General features: G+C 57.7%; 1 protein-coding gene across 1 annotated transcript; it reads right to left on the bottom strand.

The window, feature by feature from the left end:
• Positions 1–2,206: 2,206 nt before the first annotated feature.
• Positions 2,207–21,505, bottom strand: TNS4 (tensin 4). Its single transcript, XM_056362708.1, has 13 exons — positions 21,369–21,505; positions 14,358–15,011; positions 9,927–10,371; positions 9,283–9,713; positions 8,323–8,409; positions 7,652–7,771; positions 7,279–7,371; positions 6,801–6,878; positions 6,266–6,337; positions 4,928–5,096; positions 4,422–4,490; positions 4,181–4,207; positions 2,207–3,626 (listed from the first exon to the last, which is right to left on the bottom strand). Exons 2-13 carry the CDS (start codon positions 14,869–14,871, stop codon positions 3,497–3,499), a joined length of 2,235 nt encoding a protein of 744 aa, XP_056218683.1. The 5' UTR covers positions 14,872–15,011; positions 21,369–21,505; the 3' UTR covers positions 2,207–3,496.
• Positions 21,506–22,339: the final 834 nt, after the last annotated feature.

The following is a 22,339-nucleotide window of genomic DNA, read 5'->3' as shown; positions in this document are numbered from 1 at the left end:
TGGGCTGCCGGGAGCGTGGGGGCTGGGGCCACAGGGCCTGGGGGGGCGATTCCACCTTCCCGTGACGGCTGCAGGCTGGGGGCACCTGCCTCCCTCCCCCCCCCCCAGCTCTTTCATGTCAGCTGAGGGAAGGTTGTGGCCTTTTCCCTCTTCTGGAGGTCACCAGAAAACCAGTGACAGGAGGAAACCGAACCCTCTCATGCCCTCGATGTGCTGGGGGTGCTGGGCAGCAGTGGCAGGACCCCCTTGTGTCAGGATGGGGGAGGCGGGCAGTGATGCTCACCCCCGGCACTGTCCGGTGGCGGCTCTTGAGCTACCCTGCATGGTGTCAGGAGCAAAGTTCCACCTGCAGCAGCCAGCAGCTCTCATCCCACGTGCAGGGTGAGGACATTTCTGTGGGGGAACCCCTGCGGCCACCGCGCTGCCACCTGTCCCGGTGTCACCACAGAGCCATGGTGGGGCTTTGTGTGTCACCCACACAAGTGCACGTGTGTCTGTGCACCCACATGTGCGGGGAGGGGGGCACTGGTGTGATCCGTGTCCCTGTCACCAGGGAGAGCATCGCAGCATCGGTGGCTTTCAGGGTGTTGCTGTGGTTGGGGACATGGGGCATCACCCACCGGTGACAGGCTGCTAGGAACAAACGCGTGAGCCTGGCCAGGACAGGGGCTGGGTTTGTTACAAAATGGCTGGAACTGGACCCAGGAACCAAAACCAAGAGCTGCGCTTCCAGGAAGCCTGGGACAAACTTTGGAAGCCACGAGGAGCTCAGAGAATTGTTTGTTTTTTCCTGAATCCAGGTGGTTTTGGCTGAGCTGTCCCCGTGGTGGCTGCGCCCGTGCTCCAGCTCCGCTGCACTGGAAAAGGGTTTTCAATAAAATAAAAATTCCACGTGTGGAAGACGGCGCTTGGCGATGGGCCCGTTCCCTGTCCCAAAGTGGTCCCAAAGCGGGGAAAAGCAGCCACGGCGCCGTTCCCCAGGAGATGAACCATCCCCGTTGTGGCTGGAGTTCTGCAAAAGAGTTTTGGTTTTTTTCCAAACCGTCAAAAACCCCAGGTTTGACGATGCAAGGAGCAGCATGTGGGGACGGCGCTGGCCGAGCTCGGGGGCAGCACCGTGATCCCCCCCCCAAACACCATTTGGAGCCAAAGCCCTGGCGTGCTGCTGTTCCCATTGCACTTGCCTCCGCCGTCCTGGGCAGCATCGCAATAAAGGCGACGGCGTAAAGCAGCGCTGGCTCGTGGGCTGCAACCCCCGCGGCGTCCCAGGCCGGGCTCCTGCAGCCAGCGCAGCCCTAATGAGTGTTGGTTAATGAAAGCAGCTCTGTGGGCACCGCTGGTTCTGCCCTTATTGACCTCTCCCAGCAGGTGGGCAAGGCGCAGGCAGGGGACAGGCAGGGTGCAGGCAGGGGACAGGCAGGGCACTGGCAGGGCTCAGGAGGGGACAGGCAGGGCATAGGAAGGGTGCAGGCAGGGTGCAGGCAGGGCACAGGCAGTGATCAGACAGGGCACAGGCAGGGCACAGGCAGGGATCCGACAGGGCACAGGCAGGGTGCCGGCAGGGCACAGGCAGGGCGCAGGGAGGGCGCAGGGCACAGGCAGGGTGCTGGCAGGGCGCAGGCAGGGTGCAGGCAGGGCACAGGCAGGGCGCAGGGAGGGCGCAGGGCACAGGCAGGGTGCCGGCAGGGCACAGGCAGGGCGCAGGGAGGGCACAGGGCACAGGCAGGGTGCTGGCAGGGCACAGGCAGGGTGCAGGCAGGGCGCAGGGCACAGGCAGGGTGCCGGCAGGGCGCAGGCAGGTGCAGGGCGCAGGGCACAGGCAGGGTGCAGGCAGGGCACAGGCAGGGCGCAGGGCACAGACAGGGTGCAGGCAGGGGACAGGCAGGGTGCAGGCAGGGGACAGGCAGGGTGCAGGCAGGGTGCAGGCAGGGGACAGGCAGGGCGCAGGGCACAGGCAGGGTGCAGGCAGGGTGCAGGCAGGGGACAGGCAGGGTGCAGGCAGGGCAGATGGTGTTGTGCTGGGGCCCCTTGCCGGCTGCAGCGCGCACTGCAGCGGGTCACATCCTGTACACCCCAGGGGGCTTGGGGTCCCTGTGGGCCTGGGGATGCAGAAGCCCGGGGCGCTGGGGCTGAGCCGTGTCCCCCCGAGCTGCCCATGAGCTTGGGGTGCCGCCTTCCCCTGCACCTTCGCAGAACGGGGACGGGGACGGCACAAGCACACGGAGCCCACTGGGCTGGGTGCTGGGCTCTGGCCGAGCAGAGCTTCGGGCAGATGGCCTGGGGGGGCCAGAGCTGTCAGCTTCTCATCCTGGAGCTGGGTGCTCCCCCCATTCTCCCCCAGTTACCCCAGTATCTCTTTTTATCGTTGCCACAGCTCGGCTGGAGGGGAGCGACTGTTTCTGTATGTGCAGCGCATGCAGACGCTGGGCAGCTGGAGCGAGCAGAGTCACGTCGGTCAGTCGCTAACACCGCTGCGGTGTTTGTGGTGAGACGAACGAGCCACTGCTTTATTGCAAATACCCCTGCGCAGGGTTCGTTAGCGCAGGGTGCAACGTTAAAGCGATGCAGAGGCACCAGGTAAGCGAGTGCCAAGGGAGGCGACTGCATGGTGGGCTCGGAGCCGCTCCGCGATTACAGCAAAAGCGAAATCTTCAGCTGGTGTAAATCACGGCAGCGCTGACTTCCACGAGGCTGCGCCAATTTACGTCATCTGAGGATCTGGCCCAAATTCATGCAAGTCATTTCCAAAAAGCCAATGTTTTACTGTCATGAAAATGTCAACATTTATTTCTCAGCTTGCTGTGATGCCTGGAGGTTGAGCTAGCCTGTAACCCCGCGTTGCAAAAAAGGGCAGGAGAATTTACCAGCACTAGGCAAAACCACGCTGCTCTGACATTTCTGCCTTTTGATGCTTCTTGATCTTTGAGGGAAGCAGGAGTTTTCAGCAGGGCCTAATGATTTTATATGCTTTGATTTGCAAAACCGCCTCCTGATGCTGGTCAACCCCCTCTGCCTGCAGCAAACTTCCCCTCCCGTGGTGCTGGGGGGCCTGAGTCCCCAAAGGTGGGAGCTCAGCTCCACTGAATGGACCTCAGCTTGCACACCCCAAGCATAGGCATCCCCCGCTGCCAGTAGAAATCTCAGCCAGAACATTTCAGTTCTCCAGAGCCAGGCGAAGGAGGCAGCGGTTCCGTACGGTAAGCACAGCTCCCAGCCCGCAGCTCCGCTCCCAGCCCGGCACAGCTCCCCGTGGGCAACCATCCTGCGCTGGCCACCGCAGCGAGCACTGCCAGGGGATGCCCCGCAGAGGGTCTCGGAGGAACGTATCCCACCAGAGCATAAAATCTTTGAGACTCTTGACGTGACAGTGCGTAAGAAAAATATATAAATACGAGCCGTTGCCAAAATGCAACCCAGAAGCAGGAAAAGGGGAGCGGCAAAAGCTCGGCAGCGTGTGGCAGCTGCCAGCCCTGAGCTGTCCTGGGGTTTCTGTCCTCTACGGGCCTGGCAGGAGCTTGCAGAGAAGGTCGATGACAAGCGATGCTGGCTGCACCGTGTCGTACTCTGCAAACAGGTGACAGAGGTTCTCCGAATCTGTCTGGCTTTTGGCCACAAACCCAAAGATCCTTTGAAAAAGGGGAGAGAGACTTATTCAGTTTGCATCCAGGAATCCAAAGGAATACGCTTAAACTAGCCCCAGTCACAAAGCAAAATCCCGGTTCCAGCAATTCCACCTTGGCCTGCTCCCCGATCACGTTTACTTGGAAGCAAAACAGCCGGGAGAAGCGTTTCTGGCAAGGCTCCCCCAGCTGCAAAGAGTTTCATGAATGCGAGGGAGAGCCAGAGAGAAACTCGCTTCCCGAGCCCAGTGCGCGAGTCCCTGGGAAGGCTGACGGACTGGGATGGGGGCTTTCTGCGTGAGGGGATGCAGGGAACGGGGCTCAGCCAAGCCCCCCATCAAAACCTACTGAGCAAGAACCCCCGTAAAGCTTCACCCATCTGCCCCACGTCCCACCCTGCCGCCACCTTAACTTTTATTGCATCCCCTCTGCGTTTTTAAGCTTCGATTCTTGGCTGCCCAGCAAAGCTTTGCAATGCACCCGCTGGGGAGGCGAGGCTGGGCCAGGCAGCATCTCCCCCCGGTAGCCACCGGCACGGCAGGTCCCCGCGTGGCTCTTACCTCGAGGACTTGCAGTACTTCTGCCACCTGAGGGAAAAGCAGAGTTGGATTTACTCAAAGGCTGGAATTTAATTCATCCCATCAGCCGCAAACCCCAGGGTTACACGTAGCTAAACCCCAGCCCGGCGCAGGGGCTGCACAGCCGGCGGTTGGGATTTGGGATTCGAAGCGGTGCAGAGACGGGAGCAGCTGGGAAGCGCAGGGATGCGAGCCCCCAGCCCGCTGGCAGCCCACTACTCACTTTCTGTTCTCAGGGTCCATCCCGCAAAACCTGATGGCAGCCAAGGGGTAGTGTCGCCTGAAAAAGACCCTGTCGGGGAGGAGAGCCTGGCGTTAGAGGAGGGAAGCCCTGGGCAGAAGCTGCTCGGAGAAACGGGCGTTTGCAAATTGAAGCCCGGCTTGAAGAATTAGTGGCTGCTGGGGAAGGGGGGTGTGGGGTCCTGCTCCCCGGGGTGCCTCCTGTCCGGCACCTCCTGGTGGGGGGTTCCACCAGCTCCTGCCTCCCACTCCTGAGATGTCGCCAGCAGCATCGTGCCCGGTGCTGTAACAGGGGGGGGTCGTGCCCACCCCCCCCGGCTTGCAGCACGGGTTTGTGCTAGCGGGCAAGTTCTCCTTGCCGCGCTGCAGATCAGCAGGCGGGCAGGCTGAGACGCAAGGAGGGCGCTGGGTGGGCACGGGCGAGACGCTTTTCCACTCTGCCCTGCACCTTGCCACCCGTCAGCCCTCGGCCGCGGCGGCAGCTCTTACTTCCTCTGGATGTCCGTCAGCGTGACGCCCTGCTCCGTCACCCTGAAGTGCACCAGGGTGGGTGTGGGCAGCGTCTCCAGCTCGAAGGTGGAGGAGACAGCTTTCTGGATGGCCGGGGCTCCCGTGAGCGTCTCCATGTTCACCGAGTTGAGGTACAAGACGTTGCACACTGCAAGGAGAGCACAGAGCCCGGCTCAGCACCGGCCCCGCAGCACGCTGGCGTCTCACCGCGCTGAGCACCACGGGGCCGGGTCCAAGGCTGGGTCCCAGGCATCCTCCTGCGGAACCCGACGCGTACGTGGGTCAGATTTGTTTTGATTAAAATTAAAGATTTGGTGACTCAGAAATTCTTCGCAAATTTATTTTGGTTTACTTTAATGCTTTGCACTAATTGTTTTAAAAGTCAAAGTATTTAATTTCCGGATTCTAAATGTCATATTTGGATTTTTTTTCCTGTTTATTACATATTTCCTTTAATGAAAAGCAGAAATACCCCAAGCCAACTAACGGCTGAAGGCCAACCTAAAACATGACATTTCAGGCTGATTGAGCTGTTTAAAGGGCTGTTCTGGGTCAAACTAAACTTTTCAGCTTGCCAACTTATTTTTCAGAATTTCCAGCAAAACAAAGTGGTTCCCGACTCCCTCGACTGCGCCGTGACCCATCCGCACGGTCTCCTGCCCATCGCTCTCTGCTCTCACCCGGAGCCCACCCACTGCTGCACCCTGGCTGGGGGCACCCAGGTGTAGAAGAGAAGCAAAGACCCTTCCCCGTCCTGCTGTGCTGTTTCCACGTGCCTCCTATAAGGTCCCTCAGCAATTTAACCAGCCCCTGATTGCCCCATCCCTCTCCTAGAAACTCCAGATGTTCAATACCAGCTGAAGCCGATCAGGAGAAGCTTAAAAATCAGGGGCTATCGAAAATTGTGGGAATTGTGGGTCTTTTATCAGCCTTGTGACCTCAAGAATTGTGTTCTCAAGCTTCACTTCACCGTCGTGAGAACCAAAAGTCTCCTTTCTCTAAAAATATCAGGTTCCATGATCTGAGGATGTGAAGAAAACCTGCAGGTGTCCCCAGCCTGGTGCTAAAGCCAGGAGGGGGACATTGCACCGGCACCCACGGATGCGCTGGGGTGACCTGGTTCTTTGCACAGCCCCAAGGGCAGCGCTGGCTTTTCAGCTTCTGCTGTGAACGGTCTCAGAATGGGTGATATAAAAAAACATAGAGCCTGGTGTTTGATAGGTGAGGGCTAAAGCCCAAAGCACGGGTGTACGCCCTCAGCTTAGCTACTGCCAGCGTGACTGTCCCCCGGTGACAGCTGCCTGCTCCTTTCCTCACCAGCGGTTTTCTTCAGCAGGGATGGCGTGGACTCGGGAGCACAGTCAGGGCTGTCTTCGCCGTCAGCGAGGTCTGCACAAACGACACGCAGGAGCACTGATGCCACGGGTCAGGCTGCTCTGGGTCACCACTTTGCACTGGGTAGTGATTCCTTATCTCACAAGAGGTGGCCCAAAAGCCCAGGACCACTTAAATTGCAGGGGTTTAGAGCAGTAATTAATTCAATTCTCCTCTGCCTCCCTCTCCTGACTCTGCTCGCTTCCCATCTCCCTGCTCCTCCTTTCCTTGCCCACCCTCAGTGGCCCCTTGCCCCCCGCTGCTTTGCTCACCCCCCTCCATCCCCAGCAGAAGCAAGTCGCCGCCGTCTCGTACTTGAGCCAGCTCTTGCAGGTCCCTGCTCCACGTGCAGCCAGGGCAGTCAGCCCCAGTGCAGGGGTACCCGGGTTCAGCCCCCTCCCCACTGCAGGACCTCGCCCACCTCCCCAGACAGGCAGGAAGGAAGGCTCGGAGCACCGATCCTGTCCGTAACACCTACCTCGGGTGGGGATGCTCAGCTTGCAGGGCAGTGCCAGCGGGGTGATGGCGTGCTGATAGACAAAGGCAGAGAGGCTCCCTGCAACGCAGAACCACGAGTCAGGGGGGTCCTGGCGCCCAAAACCTCCCACCCACCCACCTTTGGCCCCACATCAGTGTCCCAGGGAGCTCAGAAGGGGGCTAAACTGGACTATGTGGGGCCTCACAGCCACAAATGTGGGTTTTGCAACCCCCGCCCCATGTGTCTGTTTTGGAGACCCCTACCACAGCCTCACCAGCAGGACCCTGGGGCCGGAGGGTCCCTGTGCCAGTGGTTGTACAGCACACACCACAGGGATGCTGAGGGGGACCCGGCCGGTGCTTTGAGGGGCTTGGGGCTGCCAGGGATGCTGAGGGGGACCTGGCTGGTGCTTCGAGGGGCTTTTGGAAACAGCTCCTGGGGCTGCCAGGGCTGCTGCAGGCAATGGCACCGTCCTCACCGAAATACAGCTCCTCGCTGGCTCCTTTCAGGTGCACCCCTTTGGCAGACGACTCGATAAGGAAGTGCCGGACAAGGTCACTGCTCTCGTCGCCTGCAAGCGGGATTGAAGGCAGCATCAGCATCAGCACAAGCACCGTTGTTTCACCCCTGCCCGCCCCAGGGCCCCATCCCAGGGCATCCACTGGGGCTTCTGCTTTGCATGGAGAGTGCGATGCCAGCCCCTGTGCAGGGGTGGGATGGGGGTGCACAGATGCTGCTGCCAGTGTTTGTCACACAAGCGGAGTCCTGCAGCTTCTTGGCTTGCTTTGGTTTGACTAGTTTCAATTAAATCCTCAGAGCAAAACCCCACCTTTCCAAGCAAGTCCCTGTACCTGTCTGGCTGCCGGATGGGGAGACGGGAACCTTCATAGCCAGTCCAAAAGACCCCCGGTACGACGTGCTGTCCCGCACCACGAACGTGCCTGGCTCCTTGTCCTTCAGCAGCTGGATCGCTGTCAAAGCACAGGCGGAGGCTCAGCCAAGCAAAACAGGTGGAACCTCCCCGCGTTGCATTTCGTGTCCGGCCGATGCTCTCGCGGGGAGTCGTTCCTTGGCAGCAGCGAGAAATACTCGGGAGTGTTTGCCGAGGACGTGCATGTCCCTCGTGCGGGTACCGACTGCAGTGGCCCTGCAGACGAGGGGCCCCAGCGTGGTCTCACGGGTCCCTGTGGTCCCCAGGACAGAGCCAGCCCCTGCCCAGGCCGTGCTGAGTAGCTGCACAGAGGCAGGAGCGGCTTTGGGGGACTTGAGGGGGGTCAGAGGGGCTGTGGTACAACCTGTATTTCTGAGCCTTCCCCCTAGACCTGTGAGGGGGTCTCTCCACACCCATCAGCCCCCACTATAAAGTGCCACCACCAGGTCCCCATGGGACCTCAGTCATCATGGGCAAGAGCCAGACCGAGATGCTGCACGGGGGCGAACTCCAGCACGGGGAACAGGCTGCGGTCCTGCAGCCAGCAAGTCTAAGACGGGGTTACCCCAGCAGAGACGCTGGCTGCCTTACCCTGGTCCCTCGTTATGCTCGGCTTGAACCAGTACTTCGACGTGTCCATCACAAACTTCATGGTTGGCTGCCCAGCCCTGAGGGGACCTGCAAGAGACCTCATGGTGTCAAGGTCCTGAAAGACCTTCACCGCAGACACCGCTGAGCATGCAGAGCCCCAGCAAAGATACCGCTCTGCAGGCTGCCCAGGGTTGAAGGGTTTTTTTCCAATCCTTTTGAACAGAGCTTCCTCCCTGCTCCTCAGAATAATTCATTCTCCATGTAATTATCTCTCTTGGCAGGCTGTGATGGAGCGTGGAGAGGCAGCACATGGAATCTCCCAGCAGTGCCAGTCTGCCCAACCCCGCACAAGTCCACTGGACCATGGGGACTTACACCAGCTGAAGATCTGACCCACGAAACTCTCCTGCTATTCCCCTAAGAATCCCAATTAAAACCCTCTGCTCTGAGAGCTGCCTCTGCTAATCTCCTCCCAAGAACAATAGCCCTAGTGTTTACCCTTGAATGAGGGACCTTGTAAACTCTGGTTTAAAGAACATCTTTAGATGTTCTCCAGAGCAAACTGGAACCCTAACCCCTCCTCCCCACCCATTCTGGGCCCACAGACAAGCATGAAATGACAAAAGGACAGTTCTCATTCTCAGGTGCTATAAATAAGTAAGTGTACCTGCATCTCCCGAGGGAACCAGAGCGTTTCTGCCTTCTGAGCACACACCCCAGCACCCTGGTGGGCAAAACCCTGAGATGCAGAGTCATCAGCAAAGAGCTGGAGCGCTCTGCAACCCTGTGGAGATCCAGTGAGGATCTCCAGCTCCAGCCAGGACCTCCCGTCCTTCACGTCTGTAACCCACAGATAAACCAGAGTAGAAAACGGTGTTCGCTCCCCCTTTCCTGGCTGCTCTTGGGGTCTACAGCTCCTTCCCCCCGCCAGCCCTGCCCTACGGCAGGGAGGTGACTTACTGTCCGAGACGCAGGAGAGTGCTGGTGCCGACAGCGCGTTGTTCAGGCCACCAAGCCTCAAGGTTGGGCTGCAGCTGGGAAGGGGGATCTGCTTGACAGAAGCTGGGGGGGCTTTGGCCGGCCTGGAAGATGCATCTCCTTGTTCCAAGCACCCGTTGACCAGCAGCACTGGGATGTCGGCTGTGGAGTTGAGGATGGAGGGGGGGCAGCTGCTGGCCTGTCCCTTCTGGGATGGGGAGGTGTTTGCTATGGTGGCGCAGGGTGCCCTGGGCTGGTGGGGACTCAGGCCAAAAACTTCTCCAGAGTTGGACCTGATGCTCGGGGAGGGTGGGCAGGGGCTGCCCAGGGAGCTGGCAGGGGATGGGCAGTCAGCAGCGTGGCAGGCAGCAGGGTGAGCATCCGAGTCATCGTTGTGGAGCGAGTGGGTGCTGCTGCAAGAGGGAGACAGAGCAGAAGGAGATCGGGGGGGTTGTTTCGCCGGGATGTGATGCACAGCCCCCCCAGAGTGGTGGATCCCCAGCCCTGTGTGGCATCGACTCCCACCATGAGGAAGGAGGTCTTGGACAGCAGGACTTGGGGTAACTGCCCTGTGCCCCTTCCATCCCCACCATCAGCCTGAGACTGCGACACAAGGCGGCATTTACCTTCCCAGGATGTAACTGGTGTCCGAGCCGGGGCTCATGGAGAGCTGGGAGACCCAGCTGCCCCTCTGCTGGGCCCTCACCACGTGCACAGGCTTCAGCAAATTGTCGAAGCCCGGGGAGGTGCTGAGCGCGCCGGGGCCATAGGAGATGCTGTCCACCTGGCCAGCCACGCACTGCCGGGGCACGGCGATGCACTCGGTCCCTTTGCTGCAGGTCGGGGAGGCGGCACAGCTGGGGGTGGCCGCCCGGGGGCTCGCGGGGCTGGGTGGGCTCAAGAAAACCACGTTGCTGCTGGTGCTGTAGTTGCTTCTGAGTCCCCCTTTTTGGGGCTGGAAGGCATTGCCCTGGGGGGACCTTGAGAAGGGCATGGGTGGGGGGTGGGGGGTGCCCTGCCAGAGCTCCCCACACGTGCCTCTGCCTGGTGTCATCTCTATGTACTTGATGTCTGCAGGAAGAAAGAGGAGATCGTTACCGATTCAGTGTTTGCCTCTCGTTAGCTAAGCTCTGTGAGGGACACACATTTCTGCTCTCCTCGCTATTAACTCCGGCTCTGCTCTGCCTGCCCTGCCACTGGTGGGCCCAGGGAGCCCCCCATGGCCCCCCACCGGCCTTTGCTAAGACCCTGTGAGGGCTGATTTTCTCACAGCCACCAAGCCACAGTGCCCCCCACCCCCCCACCCCCCCCAGCGCTGGCAGGCTCCCCGGGGAGGGGGGTTACCTGCGGTCATGTCTGACTGCACAGACCCCCCCCGCCAGCATTACGCAGCCGGTGCCTGCCGAGACCTGCAGGGAGAGGCGGGTGCTTCCTCCAGCAGCCGCTCTGGTTGTACCTGACTCAAGCGAAAAACATCTGGCTGCTCCCCCCAGGGATGACATCAGGCTCGGAGGGTGCCCACGGCAGCAGGCACGTGGGTCTGCACACCCTGGCTGGGTGGAGGAGCATCCACACCGTGGCTGCGGAGCGGGAGGCAGCGGGATGCCACACGGGACAAGGGCAATTGGAAGCTGCAGGTGTCCAGCAAGCACCAGCGCAGGGCAGAGGCCGGCTGCTCTCCCCTCCTCTCCCCCATCCTGCACGAGTCTCTTTAGAGAAATAATTCCCAAGGCAGTTTCTGTGCCCATACCCTGTTGGGGGTTTCTTCCTGCTCTCCCATTTGTGCTCGGGGCAGGCCAGGCACCTCCCAGCCCTTCTGCCCGCCATCATTTACAGGGGAGCACGTCGGACAGAGCATCCCTTGCTCCAAGAGCTTCAGTGAAACCTCAGGGCCAAGACAAGGATGTGCCTGGCTGCCTGGGTACCCGATGCTCAGTCGCTGGGTTCCTTGACCAAGGCCATCATTTCTGGCTGAGCTAGAAGATGCCTTTTAGCAAGAGACACTCAGACTTGATTTAAGCGCTTGCAGCGATGGCGAATTCAGCACCTCCCCGGGGAAGCTGTTCCAGTGGTTCATCCCCCCCACTGCTGGAAGCGCACGCCTCCGTTCTAGTCTGAACGTGCCCAGCTTTGTTTTCAGCTCCTGGTTCTTGCCCTGCCATGGAGTTCAGGAAAGTTCCCCTTCTTAAGGGTGTTTCTTGGAGAGAGAAAAACCTTTTTTTTTTTTGCTGCGGCAGTGAAAAACGGCTGGTAACAGCCCTGAGTTCCCCGGCAGTTGGGGTTATGTACTTGGGTCCTGCCCTGGGACCTGCCTGTGAGGGAAGCTGCCTGGGGCAAGCGGCTGCCGAGCACTGCAGACCCTGTTTACTGCGAGGAACAACCAGACCTCTGGGGCATAAAGCTTGACGAGCCGGAAAAGCACAAGTCTGTACAAAAGTTACTCTCCGAGCCCCTTCTCTATGCCGATCCCAGCACGGGATTGGATCGGCATGGCCAGCGGAGAGCCGCCAAGGAGGCGCCGGGTAAGCCAGAAGGGCTGGTCCCCAGTGGGGATGCAGCTGGACCACGCACGGGAAGGAGCCAGAGCCGCAGCCTTCCCCCTCCACACCCTCACCGCCCCTGGCAGCCGGCAGCTCCTCCAAAGCCTGTCCTCGGGAAGGCTCCGGAGCCGCCTGGCTCCGGTATCAGCGTGCAAACCCTCCCAGCAAGCTCTGGGCCGGGCGCTTTTTGTCAATGTCTCCCTCAAAAAGGGAAAAGAAATGGGGATTTTAATTGACCTTTAAAGAAATAACTGAAAAGCGTCTGCGCGCTGGGCTAATGAGGCCTTTTGCCTCCTACTTCTCTGCCTTCGCTCCTGCTTATCGTGTGTGGTTAAACCTCAAATATTTGCTCGAGACCTTGGCAAGTTCTTCAGCATCAAGGAGTGGCAAAAGTGCCGCAACCACGGAGCCCAGCTGTCACGCAAGCCGAGATGATCTCCTCCCCTCCAGGAGCAGGGGGTGTTAGCGGCTTTCACGAATGCATCTCCTATTGCTACAGCATCTGTTACGATAAAAGCCCTCCTCAGGGCTTCCACTAGACAAGAACAAGCCCCTCTCGTGGACTCCGGGTATCATCAGTCTCCTGGCAGCCCTCACAGCAAGTGGCCGTGCTTGCAGGGAACTTACACCTTAGGCAGAAAGAAGGAGCGTGGAAATTATTTAGAAAGCGCAAAGGGGCCCTGTGAGGTCTCCTCTGCAATGGCCGAGGGGGGGGAAAAGGGAGGCAGGAGCCTAACGGGAGCGTTTCCCATCAGCGAGAGGCAGGAGCAGTGGCAGAGGCACAGGTCGCATGGCTGGAGCAGGAGGAGGTGGGTGAGCAGGGGCACTGCGCAGCAGTAGGAAGTTTGTGTACAAAAGAAGAGCTGTTAAAAGAAAATGAAAGCTGAAGTGAGGCTTTTCCCACTGAATTCAGGGCCAGATTTCCAGATGTTCGGTTTCACACTTGGAGCCAAATTTTCAAAACCACTAGCATGCTACCTGCTGAGCTGCTCGGGACTGCAGCCCTTGAGTGATGCCTGAAGGAGAGGGAGGCATCTGAACGCCTCCAAACACTAGCTGAGGAGCCAAGAGCTGAATTTGCACTTTGTCACAGTATTTTATCTGCAAGGCCACCCCCTTCCATCCCAGTGGGAAGCAGGGATGCCGTCTGCTCCGGAATGGCCCAAGCCCTGCGGCGTGCTCGCACCGCTCCAGCCCCTGCGCTGCCCGACTCCAGCTTAGCTGCTTCCCACGGGAGCATCAGGACCCTCACACCTGCCGGGGCTGCTGCTCAGTGCACTTGCAGACATGCACCTCGTTCCCATGCATGTTCCCAACCTCTAGCCCTGCGTTCCCCATGCAGATGTTTGCGTGAGGGCTCAGGAGGAATTTTCTTCACGCCTTTAACATCCTCCTGTTTGCCCCTGGAAAGAGGCCTGGGGACAGATTTTCAAGGTATTTCCGTGTCTGTAGACACGGATAGGCGATAAGGCTTTTCAGAATCAGTGAGACCGCTGTCAGGCACCTCAACAAATCACAGATCTGTCCTCCAGCCCACCAGAACGCTTGCAGCGGCATGCAGCACGCTGTCTGCTGGTGTTACCCTGTGCACAGCGTGTTGAGCAGCTAACGCACTGCAAAAGAGCCACAGGCAAGAGTGCTTGGATCAGAAGCAGCACACACAGCAGAGCTTCGGATTGCAGGGATGACAGGGAAGCGTTGCAAAAGGGTTCACGTAAGGCACCCAGGCACGAGGGCAGAAAGAGGGGGTTGGTATGTGCTGCTGATGTTCTGCCTTGTGTATGCCAGGTATGCTGCTGGAGAAGTGTGCGAGCCCTGGAAAAAAAGAATTTCCCTGGCAAAACGATCGGGAACATTTAAATGGGATGGTTGTGTAACTATCAGTACCTTAGCCTAGGGCTTTGGAAATCTGGCTTCGAATCCTTGTGCTTCCACAGGTCAAGCCTGACCCTGGGAAAGGCTCCACTGCCCTTCGGGAGCACTGGGGCTCCGCTCTGGGGGTGAGCAGGGGCCGCACGTCGCATCCAGAGGTCAGTGCCTGTCTCTAGTCACTGCTGGTAATAAAAATTAGGAGTTTCCTGAGAGCTACGAGTCCCATTTCTAACAAGAAATGTTTTCTCCAAACACATGGAAACCAACATCAGGTTGATGTAAAGGCTGTTCTCTCTGTTGACTTTTGGATCCTGCTGAGCTAGCCAGACAGGAGACATCTCAAAAGTGATCAGGCCAAGGCCACCCAAGCACACCAGCTGGGCAGAGAGCGTTCTGTTCTGCTCCTTTACATGAAACCCTGAGAGCAGGAGACAGTGTCCCACACTGATCCCACTGGGGCTGGTGGGGGATGTCACTGATGCCCATTTCCAGCCCTCCGCAGGAGCACAGCACCTCATCCTGCTCACTGGGGCTGCTGTGGGGCCAACCTCTCTGCCCTGGACTTCCACTCTGCCTCTAGCAGCTGGTGTTCACTACGTCTGAGCTGCGCTGGCTCCACCGCACCACCAGCGCCTTTTGCCTCACCTATTGCCTCCGGATCTTGTTTCTTGGTGGTAGCAGTGTCACTCTGAGAAGCAGGTTGGACTGTGTCCTTCACTGGCTTGCACATGAGTGGCTGAAAGGTTGGGTCGATTTCTAGAATCAGCTGGTTCAGGCTTTCTATTGATATGTCCAAGGTAGGAGACACCAGGTGAGCCTCAGGATCCGTGCCGGTGTCGTCCTCCTCCTTCTTTGGCTGATAGGGAGCAGTGGGTCTCTCCAAAGAGGTCTCCTGCTGCCCCTTCCCCTGCGCGTGGGCAGCCACGTGCTCGAACACGGGGTGGGCTCCGTACAGCCGTCCACCGGGAAGCAGGCGTGCATTGCTGCGCACCATCATGGATGGGTCAGCCCAGCCCTCCGTTGAGTAGTAGGCGTACTCCACCGGCAGCGCGGAGCAGCCCGGGTACCCCGCCGGGTGCAAGCTCTTAGTTTCCTCCTGTGAGGAAACACACACAGTCTGTCCAACGCGCAACACGTGGTTTTGTATGACCTGTGACATGGTTCGGTTTTCTGGTTTGACAGCTTAAGAGTCCAAGGGAAACCTCCTCCTTCTCCTCCTCCTCTTCCTCCTTGCCTCCCTTTCTCCACCAGGGACCTCAGACCCCTTCTTCAATCCAGCGTCTCAAGCAGAAGAAGAATCTAAGGAATGCAGAGAGAGGAGCGGTTACACAGGCATGCCCCGGGCAGGAGCAGACTTCAGCGGAAAAGTCTATAAAAACGAGGATTTGGAGTGCAAAGCTGGAATTCAGCTCATAAGAAAACAAGTCATCCTGTATTGCTTTTCCACCCCCCTCCAGCCTCTGCTCCTGGTGCCACAGTGCATCCGGGCAAGTGCAAGAAGGATTAATTTGCAACAGCTTTTCAGGATTAAAAGGCCTACAAACTACATTCCACTTTATTTGTATGGTGCTTCTTTTCTTGTTTAAGAATGAAATGAAGTATCACTGGTAACACCTTTTGCACGGGACCCAGACCCTCAGAAGCTGTCCAGAGAGGCCACGGTAGACAGCGAGCCCAGCGCCACGCAGGGTGGACGTGGTGGGCCAGAGAGATTGGGCTGCCCACCAGGATCATGTTCTGTGAGTGGGTGTACGTTTAATCTGAAGGTTTATTTTGCTGGTACAATGTGAGCTGAGCCCTGGAAGCCTGTGGATGTGGCTGCTCTCTCAGTCGAGGTGACGCTCGAGGAATCCGATTGCTATTAAATTTGGAATGCTCCTGGCTTAGCTTTAGATAGGAAGTACTTTTTTAATGCTCCGTTTAAAAAAACCTACCCAACACGGCAGAAGGTGGGCTTCCTTTGGGGGGTCCTGGGCAAAAGGTCTCAGGACGCTGTTTGGAGGTGGGGGAAGTTTAACTGCATCAGTGAATAAGTGGGGCCCCACTGGCTGCCACTCTCCCTCGTGCTTGTCTGCGGCACTGTGGTGGCTGCCGTGCCATTCGGCAAAACTCGCTGCCACCAAACGCACTGAGGGAACCTTGCTCATTTGCGTCAGGATGAGGAAAATAAGCCAGTCCCGCTCCATACCCACCGTGACAGCCAAACCCCAGCGTTTCAGTGCATGAGGACATCAAAGCCAAGCACATTGCCCGTGGCTGTACTGCACTGGGAGCGTGCCTGTCCCCTCCAGCCCTCGGGGTGGGCAGCACCAGTGGGGACCACGGGATGTCCAGAGTCAAAGTCTCAGTGACAGGAGTTAATCCCACAGCTCAGGGCTCCCTCCTCCATATCCTGTGCGGATCTGATGTGTAATACATACAAACAGTAGGCTACGCTTACTGAAATATTTGTCCTTTCCTGCAGCAGGCTTGAATGACTGACTTATTTACTCACCTATCTCAGACTGATTAACTATGGAGTCACAGGATTAAGAAAGAGACACGTTGCTCTGGGGCAGCCAGTCCATAAACCCCCGTGGGCGAAGGCAGGAGCGCTGGGCTGGCACGGTACGTCATGTCTGGTAAGTGGTGACTAATTGTCGTGCTGGGTGTTGAGAGCTGTTACGGAGGTGGCTCAGAACAGGCCAGCTTTGCCCTCTATTAATTATATAACCCTGAAGAAGCCTCTTCTCTTGCTGGAGAGACACTCAGAATAGCACAGACTCATGAAGATGAGGGAATTAGAAGCAAAACATTGCTGCTGTCTGCTGCTGCTCACAGCATATGGCACTCGGCATGGCTATGGATCATGAGTCACACCAGTAACGCTCTCAAAAGAGCTAGGAGAGGTTTTTAAGGACTGCAGAAGTGAATAAATACTTCAAACCCACTTAGCTTCCTCCCATCCCGGACCCCACTGTGTCTCCTGAGCCTTTGATAGATTTTATTTACAGGACTGGCAAGCTGCTCCGTAAGAGGCTCAGGAGCAAGGACATGTGCTGCAGGAAGGAAAGTGCCTCCGGGAGGCAGCTGTTGTGCCTTTAGTTGCAGGTTATACTGGCACAGAGCATCTCTGAATTCTAACTAACTGGTTAATGCTACAAAGGGGAAAGACAGGCAGCCCCAGCCTGGATGGGAGAAGGACAGAGTCCGGAGCAGGTTACCCCTATGGCTGTGAAGGGATCGATCAGAAAACGGGTGGGAAGAGCTGCACCTCCAGGTAGCTGCTCCCCAGGCTCGGGAGCAGGTGGGCGAGAAGCACGGGCTGCACATGGTGGGGTCCCTCCTGCGCCCGCAGCAGTGCTGTAGCCCACGGTGCCTTCCCGGCCGGCTGTGCCACAGCCAGCACCTGTGTGGTGCTCCTCCTCGGCATTTCTGGACCCAAACCCCGAGGCAGAGGGGATGCAGCCGTGGGGCTGAGACCCGGGTTCCCCCCTCCCAGCAGCCGGCCGGGCTGGCCGTGCCTGGGCTCTGCCCGCAGAGCTCCCATCGCCTCTGGTCCGTCACTGCACGGCTCTGCCCTGCGGTCAGTCGGATCCCAGATAAGCTGTCTGCCCGCTTCTGTTTTCCTGCCTTGGAGCACGTATGTGCCATGATGCCGCAGGCACCACCGTGAGAAGTGCAGCACGGTACAAGGCTTGGAGGGAACATTTGTTAAATATAAAAAGAAGAGTCATTCCAGGTCAAAAACACAAGCTAGATGGAGCGAAAATTGGATTCTCCCCCGGGGAGAAGAACTGCCTGGCTCCAGTCAGCGTCCGCAAGACAAGGCTGGTTTTAATTTAAGTAGGTACAGAAATAACGTGCAGTATGCATGAACCAGGACTGTCAGGGGGTTCCAGGAGCATGCACGCAACAGCTTCCCTCCTCTCTTGTATTCCTGCCCTGAGTTTTTGATCTTTCTTGTGCCTGATGCTGCCAGAATTAGCCTCCAAACCTCATTTCTCCTCCCTTCCCTTCTCTGGGTTGAAGTGAGAGGTCTCCCAGGCTCCTCACAAGAATTTCAAGCCTCAGCTGCAGGCTCTTCTGCTTGGAAGAACCGGGGCTTGGGCGAAGGAGGCTAATCACCAGGTAGCTGTTAGCCACCAGCGTGGTGCAGCCACGAGAAAGAAAAACCACAGACATCAGGACCTTCCAAAAGCAATCAGAAATAGCAGCACCCTGGGGCGCAGCCCCTGCAAAGGCTGGGCAGTGTCCAGCTGTGCCCCCCGGGCACGGAAGAGGGGCTGGGCTGGAGTGCAAGGACCATGAGCCAGGCAGGGAGCCTGTATCCTGCATCCGAGGTGCGATGCTTTTTGCTCCGGCAGCAGAGCAAGCTGAGCAGCAGGAGCATCGCAGGCCTGGCAGAGGTAACCGAGGCGCTGCAGACGTGCCTTCCAGGGCTTGGCTGGCCAGCTTCACCCAGGCTGGGAGGATTTACTGGCTGTGCAGAGACACTGGGGGAAGGAGCACTGTTGTTTGAGCTAAGACAAAGTTAGCACCAGAAGAAATGGAAATAAACCAGCCAGAAACGCATCTAGACTGGAAATCACAGAGTTTCTGCTTCTGGAAACAGACCATGGAACGGAATTCCCCCTAAAATGAAGGGGACAAGTCACAGATTGCTGGATGCAGACAGACACGCTTGTAAAGGCTCTTGGTGAGGCAGCTGCCTGTTGCACCAAACAGACCCAGCTCGGTGAGGCGGGAATTACAGTTCAGCCCAGTTAATACCAGTCCTCCCCTCCACCTCCAGCCCAGCTTGGAGGAGCGGCCCCCAACACGAAAACACAGAGCCCCCTGCCATGGAAGGAGCTGGGCTTGGGGCGTTGGGGCTGGGACTGGGGCCGCAGTCCCCGTGCGGGGCTGCGGGGAGCGGAGGCAGGGTGCAGGGTGCTGGGTTTGGAGGGCTGCAGGGTGCCTCCTGGGCGGCAGCAGGAGCAGCAGGATGCCCTTGGGCCAGGGCCATGCCCGACACACCCCGGCTGTTAGATAATGCCTGCACGCCCTTCCAGAACCCTCCAGGCACAGCCAGGTGGACCGAGCCCTACGGATCCAACACGGAGCAAAGTCCCCCTTTGCAGGGCCGTGTCCTGGCTTCGTCTGCTGGAGCGCAGCTCGATGTGGACCCCCAGCTCCACCTCTGCCCACACTGGCTCTCCCCAGTCTTCGGCAGACCAGGCAAAGGGAACCGCTGTGCTGGTGGAGCTGCCGCAGCTTCGCCTGGCAGCTGCACCCAAAGCCCTAGCTGTCCCAGCACAGTTATTTGGAGCAAAGACATATGAGCCGGGACACAGACTTGTTCCCTGTCTGCGCAGAGACCCCAAAACAGGAAAGCCAGCTGCAAGCCGGGGTTGTTTTTCCTTGCAACGCGAGCCCTGGGAGCCTCCCGATCACAATTTGGTTTCACATCCCCTTCCCGGGACAAGCAAAAGGAACTGCTGGGACACCCAGGATTCACAAAGCTCATTACACCCAGCTTAATCATCGTGAGGGCTGCGGGGCGACTTGCCTAGCTTAGCAGGGTGTGCTGAGGAGGCTGAGGAAGAAAGTTCCTGTGGTTACACTGTGTTTTGCCTGCAGAGCAGAGAGAGCAGCAGTACCACATAGCAAATATGAATATACCTCCAGCTCCAGGGGGGGTCCAGCCCCTGGAGCGTGAGGCAGCTGGTGCCTGAAGAGGGGCAGCCCTCCCAGCGTCTGGGGGGAGAAGGGGCGACTGTCAGACGAAGCCACCTCCCTCCTTGCTCAAACAAGAATAATTAGAAAGTTCAGCTGCAAAAAGAAGCCTTTATGAAATCCCAGACAGCATCGCTGACTCTTGGTATTTGATCAGCCCCCGGAGCCCCACAATGGAGCAGCATCTGTGTGACCATTGCCAAAAGAGGACTTTTTGCTGGGGCAGCAAGAAGCACTCCAACATGACCTGGTGGCATCCAGCAGTGGAAGCCATTGTCCCCCAGCGATCCCCCTGCAAACAGCCCTGATGCATTGCTTGTTTAGCAACATTTCAGACTTCTGAAAGGGTCTCCAGGGTTTTGGATGAGGAGGGTTATTAGTAATGTTGAAATTGTTACTCAGATAACTCTCCCTCCCACTGCCATGCTCCCTTTTCCGGGATGGCTCTTGCCCCTTTGGCAAGAGCTTCTCTGCGTAGGAGACAAGGAGCAGAGCCTGGTCCCCCACTCCCAGGAGAGTTTTCCCTCCACCTCTTCACAGGGTGAGCAGTGGACACGGGAAGCATCTTTAGACAAGAGTGTCTGTCCAAAAAGAGAGTAAATTAGCTAATTCTAGGAATGTTTCAGATGAGTTAGAGGAATGTGAGACTTTTTAGACACACTAACAAGCTCCTTGGAGCACCAGCCTGGATTTTTTCCTTCTGAGACCATGGGTAGATCTCACCTCCATCCCCTTGCGGGACCACATTAGGCAGTAGCATTACAAAGGAAGCAGCTGCATAAGAGAGGCTGTTTCCCTGCATTTCAGAGGTGCCAAGGGAAGGAGAGGATGAGAGCTGCTGCACAGAGGGCTCTGCAGAACTCTTTAAAAAGTGTTCCAGAAAACGCTGTACATCTGCACTCCCCTGCAACACATCCCCTGGAGTGTACAGCACTGCACCTCAGGGCCTGAAACCTTGTGAGGCAGCAGACCATGCTCTTCTCTGGGGTCCAAGGGACAGACCCAAGGTGGGACTAGATACTCTTCCTCCCCTCCTCAGACCTCCACCTTCTTGCCAAAACATCTGCCTACACAGGCCGTGTATCTGCAGCGCTCCTGCCTGGAGCCCTGCTTGCACAGCTTCCACGCGATCATCCTGATGCTCTGCTCTCCTCTTACGCACGGACGGATCCTCAGAACCTTGGGTTTGGTTTCACAGCATCTCTTGATCCTGACCTGAGTCACAACACTTTGACCTTGCTGACTGTCAGCAGCTGAAGAACATGCAGCAGTACCAAACAACCGAGCCCTGCGTAAACCACTGCCTCCAGCCAGTCACACTCCTTGCTACCACGTGGCGCTCTGATTGCCTTTGAACTCTCAACACTTCAGCACACCGCAGCCTCCCCCTGAAAAGCTGGGTGCACATGCACAGACACATGATCGCAGCCTTGCTCCTGCAGGCTGAACGCACTTCAGGCAGAGGGGATGAAGCATCTGACACCGCTTGTTCGGCTGCACGGTCAACAAACATCACTGGAAATCTTAAATAGGCTTCAAACGCTGGGTGAATGAGACAGGTAATGGCTAATAAAATAAAACCCATGGACTCCTGAGAAAAGTCCAAAACCTTAGCCTGAGCAATAAGCATAATCCCGTGCCATTTCTCACAGAATATCCAGCAGCCTTCCCCACCCAGGATAAACACCGCTTGGTCTCTCTGCCAGCCGGCAGTGTTGTTCAGGCAGGAACAACCACGTCTTGGCTTCTTTCAGATCTCTGCAACAGATTTCTCTCAGGGCACAAGAATAATCACCAGCTAGATGCAAAGCAGCAGCAGAAGAAAGAGAAGGGATGGGAGAGAGGAGCTGATACCGCAAATAACATCAGCGTGGAGGATTGAACGAGGAAAAAAAAAACAACTTGAGAGAGACATGGAAAAGGCAGAGATGGCCCTTGAAATCAGCACCCTGCAGGTACCTGAGCTGCAGCTGCTTGTCCCCTCTCCTGTGCACCGCTCTCGCTGCAACACCTCCAAGAGCACCCTGAGCTCATAAAATGAGCACAAGGGTGAGTCTGTGCGAGGACTGGGTCCTCTGGGAGCCGTGGATTTAACAGGAGCGCAGTCCCTCCCACCTGGGCTGAGCTTTGCTCGCCGCCCCTCTGTGCGCAGGGTGCAGCCCTGCTCAGGCCAGGTGTGATGCAAGAGGGAAGACCCAGACACTGGGATTACAACCCGGAGTAGCGCTGAGCTGGCAAGAAGCCAGCCTGCCTCCAAACCCTGCTGGCACCCGGCGGCTGAAGGCAGAGAGCTGCTCAGGAGGGGCACTTTGAGCTGGTGCTGAGCAAGGTGGATCCGCTTGGGGCAGCTGAGGATCCGATGCTCCGAGTGCCAAGGGTCAGGATGGTGCTCTGCCCCTGCAATCCCACGCGGCTCAGCAGTCGCCACGAGCACATGGAGGGAGAACAGACAGGGGGGACTGTGCTTCAGTCTCGCCCGACGTTGGGCTGTAGGCTGCGAAAATAAACGAAGAGGGAATACAAAGCGCACAACTCACCCCTCTCTAGCTGGAGCATTGCAATCCTGTCTGCTACTCTCGGGAGGTGCCTGTTGCTCCCTGGTGCAGAGGGCACCACAGGTGGATCTGTTCAAGGGAAGAGCCCTTTAAAGAGGTTACACCTGGCACTTTGTCACTGCCTCGGTGGCACAGGTGCTGCATTAACGAGTGAATTTGGTCCAATTAGGTGCAAAGGGAAAGAAATGATATCCCATTCCGTCTGGCTAAAGGGCGGCTGTAGACTTCTGAGCCTGCTCTGACCTGATCTAAAAAAAGACCCAGGTCTGCCCACACCCTCGGCACAATTACCTGACTGGTGCATTACAGGGAGCAGATTAAAATGTATCTCTAACTTGTGTGTGCAGAGTGTCCAGCCCAGAGCAGCCAGGCCTG

Source organism: Falco biarmicus, chromosome 17 (assembly GCF_023638135.1).
Source record: "Falco biarmicus isolate bFalBia1 chromosome 17, bFalBia1.pri, whole genome shotgun sequence".
NCBI lineage: Eukaryota > Metazoa > Chordata > Aves > Falconiformes > Falconidae > Falco > Falco biarmicus.
This window is presented reverse-complemented; position numbering and strand designations above follow the sequence as displayed.

Bases quoted from the DNA above. Each gene is read 5' to 3' on its own strand.
- TNS4 (XM_056362708.1), bottom strand. From the start codon at position 14,871: ATGTCACAGGTCATACAAAACCACGTGTTGCGCGTTGGACAGACTGTG. The intron at 7,372-7,651 runs GTACAGGGACTT...TCCCGCTTGCAG, and splicing joins CCCATCCGGCAGCCAGACAG to GCGACGAGAGCAGTGACCTT. The intron at 6,338-6,800 runs GTAGGTGTTACG...TCGTTTGTGCAG, and splicing joins GCTGAGCATCCCCACCCGAG to ACCTCGCTGACGGCGAAGAC.